Below are 7,534 nucleotides of genomic sequence, written 5' to 3' on the forward strand. Positions count from 1 at the left end.
TACCATCACAGTTCAAGGGTTTAGAGGCAATTACAATCAATCACAGCAAATAAAGAGACACATGTTACCCTTGTTCCACTACCAGATATAGAAGGTAAGGACCTTTACCTCCTTAATGACCTCATATCTCTTACATATGAGGTATCTATAAGCTCAAAATCCAGTACATCAATTGGTACCTCTAATTATGTGAATATTAAAAGTTCAATAAACTTTAATGATAATCTGCTCTACAAAAGAGACCTGTATTAGATACAGTGCCTCTATACACCCAATTACTTGACCATGAAGTACTTTCACCCTTGAAATCAAAAAGCACTATAGAGTTCTTATTGAACACGAGGAAGGAGAACACTACATCGAATGTCAACTTTCCAGCAGGGGTGTGTAGGATAAGCCATTGCATTGTAGGATAAGCCATTACATTGATGATAAGCCATTGCCTAGAGAAGAGAAACACATTCAGAAATGGTATGTCACGAGATGGCCGTCACACAAGATACAGAACAAGCATTTCAAAAGAAGCTACAGAAAGGATCAAGAAAGCACTATATATTAATGCACAAGTTACACAAGTGCAGGTGTTTCAATCTTCCAAACCTGGTGTTTCAAGTACATGAGAGTCATGGGATTAAGCCAAAATGAAAATATGTTTATTCATCACCAACCAATTTTGATAGAAAGGGAGGTAACCAAATGTCTACGCAGAGAACGAACTTACCCTAATTTGGTTTAGTGGACAACTCATGTTCATAATTTAGCTTTAAAGATGTATGGGGTATGCAAAAATGTTATGGGGTATCATTTTATTGGAACAATTTTCATGGAGTAATTTTTTTTCAGAGATTGTATCATTTTATTGGGATGTATCATTTTGTTGGAGTAACTTTATTCTGCTATTGAGAGAGATAGATAAGAGAGACATAAATAGAGAGTGAGAGAGAGAGAGAGAGAGAGAGAGAGAGAGAGAGAGAGAGAGAGAGAGAGAGAAAATAATGTACTGCGCCATATTTGGGAAATTGCTCGCCCGAATTGTTCGCAAAAAAAAAATCCCCCCTAAGGGAACCATGCCATCATTTTTCTATAAAAAAGGGAGTCATGGGTGAACCTTATTTATCTTACGTCAAAACCCCCACGTGTGACATACTATTGGAAAGTCCATAAAAGGTAGATTCTAAATCTACCACCTTCGATAATTTGGAGTTAATATGCTCAAGTTATGCCTTCCCCACTAAAAGTTCCAAGGATTGTGACATCCATGCTACCCCTTAAAAAGTAGATTCTAAATCTATCACCTCTCGCAAATTTGGAGTTGATATGCTTAAGTTATGCCTTTCCCACTAAAAGGTAGATTCCAATGATTGTGACATCCATCTAGATTCTAAATCTACCAAATCCGAGAGTTAACATAGATTTCATAATCATTGTGGAACCCACCTTTGATAAATTTGGAGAGTTAACATGGATTTCATAATTTAGTGAGGAAGACATAACTTGAGCATATCAACTCTCCAAATTTATTGGAGGTGGTAGATTTAGAATCTACTTTTCAAGGGCTTTACAACGATATGTTACATGTGGGGGTTTTGACATTAGATAAATAAGGTTTACCATGGTTTTCTTTTTCTAGAAAAGTGATGACATGGCTTTTCTTGGAGGGTCTTTTTTTGGGTCCAAATTTTTCGTAATGTGTCATTTATTGTGACGACATGTCCATTAACCTAGTGTATCATGTTAGGACGAAGTACATTGAGATGCATTATCATTTTGTGAGGGAGAAGGTTCAAGTAGGTGATGTGGATTTGGTTTATGTCAGTAGCACAAATTATCAGGTGGTTATCGTCTTCACGAAGGAATTGGGTACATAGAAGCTTCATAGGTTTAGAAACTTTCTTCGAGTGCTGGGTATGCAATTGAGCTTGAGGGGGAGTGTTGAGAAATCAAGCTCGACTAGTGTGGATATGGATGACACGCTATTGGATGTCACCTTGCAAGGAGCTCATCTTAGATTTTTGGCATCGTATCGTGTAATTTGAGATTTTGTAATTTGTATAGTAGAAGGTTGCCAAGCCTGAGTTGTTAAGTGTATAGGATATCACCTTGCAAAGGAGCTGATCTGAGATTTTTGGCATTCTAGCATGTAATTTGAAATTTTATAATTTGCATAGTAGAAGTCTCAATTGTTCTTTTAATGAAGTGTACCTTTTTCTCACCTTATGGATCTCATGTCTATTGTCTTTGCTTAATTTCAAACCTAAAACCTTAGGTTATATTAGAAAACACAAGGCAATTTATTTTACTTGTCGCATGCACGTGCATGAGAGAGAGAGAGAGAGAGAGAGAGAGAGAGAGAGAGAGAGAAAGCAAGACAATACCTTTGATGATTCATCATCCTTTATGCTTGGCTTTCCTAGTTCATAGGAGTGAAAATCCTGATCATACAATGAGGTCACCTTCTCCACGAGAATCAAAGCTGACACGGCAAGTAGAAAGCAATCTTGGGGTTGCTGATAGCTGTCATCTATAGAAATTCTAAAGTCCAAGCGTGGACTATTATGGGATAATGATCTACTATAGCATATAACATATAGCGTGCCCACACCTCTTGTCTCAACCCTCCCATCACTATTGTTGAAGGCTAGCTCCTCTCCTTTTTCACATCAACTGCTCCCCTCGTCCTTGAGAGCAAGGAAAGGCCAATCTCTGCCGCCGTCGGTCACCCTTTCCCTTGGAGGACCCGTGGCCTTCCCGTACTCGTTGTCTCCCGCCCAAAAAAAGAAAGGCGGCCTTGTTGCCGTCCCGAGAAGTTAGCTTAGCTCTACATTAACATGCCTCCGTCTTGTGCTAAATGATGAGAGACAGTACCTCTACAACACCCCTTCATACAAAGTTCGATCTTGAAAGTACTAGGCGAAAGAAGGACTCTTGTTGCCCATCTACAAGTGTTGTTGTGCAACTAGGGTATTCACCAAGAGCCTTCATATGGGTGATCCTATGTCGTGCTCCCCTCGTCCTTGACGGCAAGGAAAGGCCAATCTCTGCCGCCGGTCACCCTTTCCCTTGGAGGAGAGGGGCTACCGAAAGGAAAGGTCCCCCCGTGGGGCTGAAGGCCTTCCCGTACTCGTTGTCTCCCCCCCAAAAAAGGAAAGGTCTCCCGGTGGCCTTGTTGCCGTGCCAAGAAGCTAGCTTAGCTCTACAATAATATGCACTAGTTGGGACATCCAAACCTCCTCCTCCCTTTCTCAAACCTCCAAATTCTTGCCACATGGCAGTTTTGTGAAACTCTTCCTTAAGATAATATAGAGATATAGAGATGCAAACTGCCATACTACTGCACCTTGAGATGAACCCTCCACATGTCTTGCTCTAAATGATGAGACGGTACCTTTACAACACCCCTTCATACAACCAGACGAAAGGACTCTCATTCGGTATTCACCAAGAGCCTTCATATGGGTGATCCTATGTCGTGTTTGTCTTCAGCTTTCCAGCATCACATTATCAAGGTCTTGCACACCGGCACAGGCTCCATGCCCGAGTTCGCAGAGCCCCTCATTGCAGCCGAGTTCATGATGGAGTACCTTTGCCAGTTCGTGTGCTGCCTCAAACGCCCACCGCATGTATCCTGTTCCAGCTGCCCCGACCTTGTCACAAACTAACGACGAAGAAATCGGAGGAGTGAGTGAGCCGCAAAGGCCTACTCCAAGTGAACTAGTTCCTTGAGACTGCATGGGGTGAGCCCTCCAACCGGAGTCCCTTGAATGGGAGCGGCACAGCGCCATGTCGTGTTCTTCGAAAAGAAATAGTTGGAACTGGAAGTAGAACAACACGAAAACCATTCAATGATTAGAAAACAAGCCGGTGCTAGGTCAAGCCGCCTCCTTGTTTGCTTCACAAATGTCTGTTTTTAGGTTAACTGCAGTGTTCCCTTACCGTCTACAGGGACCTTCATGTCACTACTCTTGAGAAGATCTCTGATAATGCATCTCAATAAAGTTTGTTCTTTGTTCTTAGTTCCAGTTTTAGCTTTCTTGTGACTCAAGCCTTAAGAAAATATAATTGATGCTCAACTGCAGCTCGATAGGTTGTGAACTTGCTGTCAAAGGAGGTATCAGACAAGCTCTTGAAATTTTCGGGGACTTTAAGGCGCACTCAAAGCAAGGGCACCTTCACAAGGCACTGCAAATCCTTCACAAGTTGGAGGAGCAGGGTTTGCAGAGATGCTCTTACACTTATGTATGCCTCCTGCAAGGTTGCATCCAGTCAAATGCTTTGGAAGACGGCAGACTTCTTCATGATCACATCGTGAAGAGTGGATGGAAGCCAAACATCTTTGTCTCTACTGCCATTGTTAACATGTATGCAAGATGCGGAAGCATAGAAGATGCACAGGTGGCGTTCAACTGCATGTTGGAACGCAACCTAGTCACTTGGAACATGATGATTGCAGCCTACTGCAAGCATGAGAAGTTCAAGGAAGCTCTGAATGCCTTTTGGGGAATGCAGAAAGAAGGCCTAACACCCAATGATGCCAGCTTTGTATGCGGTCTGAAGGCGTGTGCTGGTCTAGGAAGTCTGCAACAAGGAAGAAAAATCCATTGTCTATTGAAGACAAGTAAGATCAGGCCGAACACACTGGTGGGAAATTCTCTTGTGAACATGTTTGTGAAGTGTGGAAGCATGGAAGATGCACAACAAATATTTGACAACATGGATGAGAGAGATGCAGGCTCATGGAGTGTGATGATTGCAGGCTATGCAAAGAATTGTAATGCTGAAGAGTCGATGAGGCTTTTTTTAAGAATGCAATCTATGGGTGTAAAACCCGACGAGGTCACATTTTTGAGCATCTCAAATGCATGTGCTAACCTAGGAGATTTGGAAGAGGCCAAACGAATACATGCTGACATCAAGAAGAGCGGAGTCAAGTTGAACATTTTGATGTGGAACACACTCATTGATATGTATGCCAAGTGTGGAAGTGTGAAGGATGCACGGGAGCTGTTTTATGAGACTCCCGAACGTGATGTTTCCACTTGGAATGCAATGATGGGAGGGTTGACCAAGCACGGGCATTGTGAAGAGGCTCTCCAGCTTCACTTGCAGATGACTATGGAGGGTTTTCATCTGAATCATATCAGTTATGTAAGTATCATCACTGCATGCACTACATTGGGATATCTAGAACATGGCAAACAGCTCCACTCTCAGATAGCTAAAACTGGTACATTGCTAAATATTTTTGCAGAAAATGCTCTTGTCGACATGTATGCCAAATGTGGGAGTCTAACCAACGCCCGCCAACTGTTCGACCAAATGTCTACGCGAAATGTGGTCTCATGGAATACCATGATAGTTGGTTGTGTGAAACATGGGCTCAATCAAGAAGTTTTAGAATTGTTTGAAAAGATGGTTTGGGAAGGTCCGAAACCAGATGAACTCACATACGTGAGCCTGCTCAATGCATGTGCCAGTATGACGGCTTTGGAACAGGGGTTGCACGTGCATAATGACATCGTTGTCAGCAAATATGAACTTGATTTGTTTGTGGGAAATGCTCTCATTGATATGTATGCTAAGTGTGGGAGGCTAAAAGATGCTGGCAAAGTGCTGGACAGAATGTCTGAACGGGATGTTGTGTCATGGAATACAATGTTAGCAGGATATGCCCAGCATGGGCATGGCCAGGAGGCTCTCCAATTGGCCGACCGTATGCTACGTGAACATGTAAAACTCAATCATGTCAGCTTTGTGGGTATTCTCACTGCATGCAGCCATGCAGGACTAGTGGATGAAGGCCGGTACTATTTCAGTTTCATGACTTGGGATCATGGCGTTACACAAGCAATAGAGCATTATGGGTGCATGGTTGACCTTCTTGGTCGCTCTGGTCATCTACATGAGGCAGAGGGGCTACTCAAAGGGATGCCACTAGAAGCTAGTGCTGTCCTGTGGAGGGCTTTGTTGGGTGCATGCAGAATTCATGGAAACATAGACTTAGCAATCCATGCTGCAGAACGTATTTTTGATATAGAGCCACATGACACTGCCGTTCCCCCGCTAGTATCAAACGCTCATGCTTCAGCTGGTGGATGGGAAGATCAGACAACAATGATCACTGTGATGAGTGATGGTGACCAAGAAGAGGATGGAATCAGAAGCTATGATGCATATGCTTGAGTTGAACTGTCAAGGGCAGTATTATTTTTTTTTCTGGAAAAGAGACTTCTATTAAGTATGAAAAAATATACAAGAGGGAGATTTCAAACCAAATAATGTGGAAATCTCAAGTCCGGTACCTTGTGCTGCCAACAAGGTCCCATATGAGTGGGAGTGAAAAAGATGCCATAATCCTACACTCTCATAAATTGGCCGTGCTTTCTCTCTGCCGCAACCCTCGAACATCAATGGATTCTAGCGCAAGTGACCATGAGGGGTGTGGATAATATCACTCCAAATCTTGCAAATGCATAGTAACTCATAGACCGAATTGCCCTCAATGGCCTCAATCAATCTAGCCTTCCAAATGTGCCAGGTTGCAGCATTGGCAATAATCTCCCATGCATTGTCCATCCTCTGTGTTGTTGGGGGGACGTCTCCTGACTCCGGCATGTCATGAGGACACAGGATAGCATTTCCGAGCAACTCCCTGACTGATCATAATGACTAGATCCATGTCGTTGCCTTCATATCTGAGCTGTGGGCTTGACTATGTTAGCCAAATGATAGCACCAAAAGAAATGTAATCATCCTTCCTCATCCGTCCAAGGAGATGTGTGCTTCCCTGCACTCCCATAAGCAATGGTAAACCGTCTCTGAACCTCTTGCACATCTCGAGCATGATGGGCTAGGGCTAACATCAACAACGGATCTCCATTGTTTGGTGGAGAGGCCACCAAGAAGAGAGCCAATAAAAGGAGGATATCTTTGTCCTCTTGTAATGTCACGTGCATCCCGCACTTGGATGCCACGTGGACATATCTGAACAAGGTGCAGGACTTGGAGTGGAAACTGGTCCCATGTGAGCCCAGTCCGGGACAAGTTAGCCAGGGTTCCACTCTATGTGTCCGAGGTCAGGTGTGCATTGTCTTAAACATGAAGCAGTGCCAGTCCGCGCTGGGTGTCTCCCTTTGAAATGATATCAGGTGTTTTGAGTGTTTGGTTTGCAGCTGGACATGAGGTAGTTGTATAGGAAGCATGTAGGTTGCATGTAGAAGGGGCTGCCCTTAAGGCTACCCTGGAAAGGGGTATTATATCCCATGAATGGGCAAGGGGCCTTAGGCCACCCCAAGGGGCCCAAGAGGCCCATGGCCTTTGCCCACCAGCCAAGGAAGCTGGGCCCTGTCGGGTAAGGGCCAGTTCAGCCAGCCGACATTCATTCCAGCCAATCGGCTAGCCCATGGGGCAGCCAGGAATGTCGGTGGCCAGAGCATAAGGGCTGCCCAGCAGCCTGGACAGTGCGCACAGCAACCAGCCCAATGGGCAGCTTGTGCAGGCTTTACAGCCCCAGATTGATGGCTGAACAGAAGCAATG

At 44.0% G+C, this 7,534-nt stretch overlaps 1 protein-coding gene across 1 annotated transcript; it reads left to right on the plus strand.

Annotated features, from left to right (window-relative positions):
- Nucleotides 1–3,406: 3,406 nt before the first annotated feature.
- Nucleotides 3,407–6,774, plus strand: LOC147633861 (pentatricopeptide repeat-containing protein At3g03580-like). The gene is made up of 2 exons (XM_086804905.1): nucleotides 3,407–3,868; nucleotides 4,077–6,774. Exons 1-2 carry the CDS (start codon nucleotides 3,843–3,845, stop codon nucleotides 6,178–6,180), a joined length of 2,130 nt encoding a protein of 709 aa, XP_086661031.1. The 5' UTR covers nucleotides 3,407–3,842; the 3' UTR covers nucleotides 6,181–6,774.
- Nucleotides 6,775–7,534: the final 760 nt, after the last annotated feature.

Source organism: Cibotium barometz, chromosome 11, assembly GCF_041138505.1.
Source record: "Cibotium barometz isolate CiBa-2024 chromosome 11, ASM4113850v1, whole genome shotgun sequence".
In the NCBI taxonomy this organism is placed as follows: domain Eukaryota; kingdom Viridiplantae; phylum Streptophyta; class Polypodiopsida; order Cyatheales; family Cibotiaceae; genus Cibotium; species Cibotium barometz.

What these genes read in the sequence shown, in the direction of transcription:
- LOC147633861 (XM_086804905.1), top strand. Translation starts at nt 3,843, where the DNA reads ATGATTAGAAAACAAGCCGGTGCTAG. An exon ending in AGAAAACAAGCCGGTGCTAG is followed by an intron (nt 3,869 to 4,076) that starts GTCAAGCCGCCT and finishes GCTCAACTGCAG; the next exon opens with CTCGATAGGTTGTGAACTTG.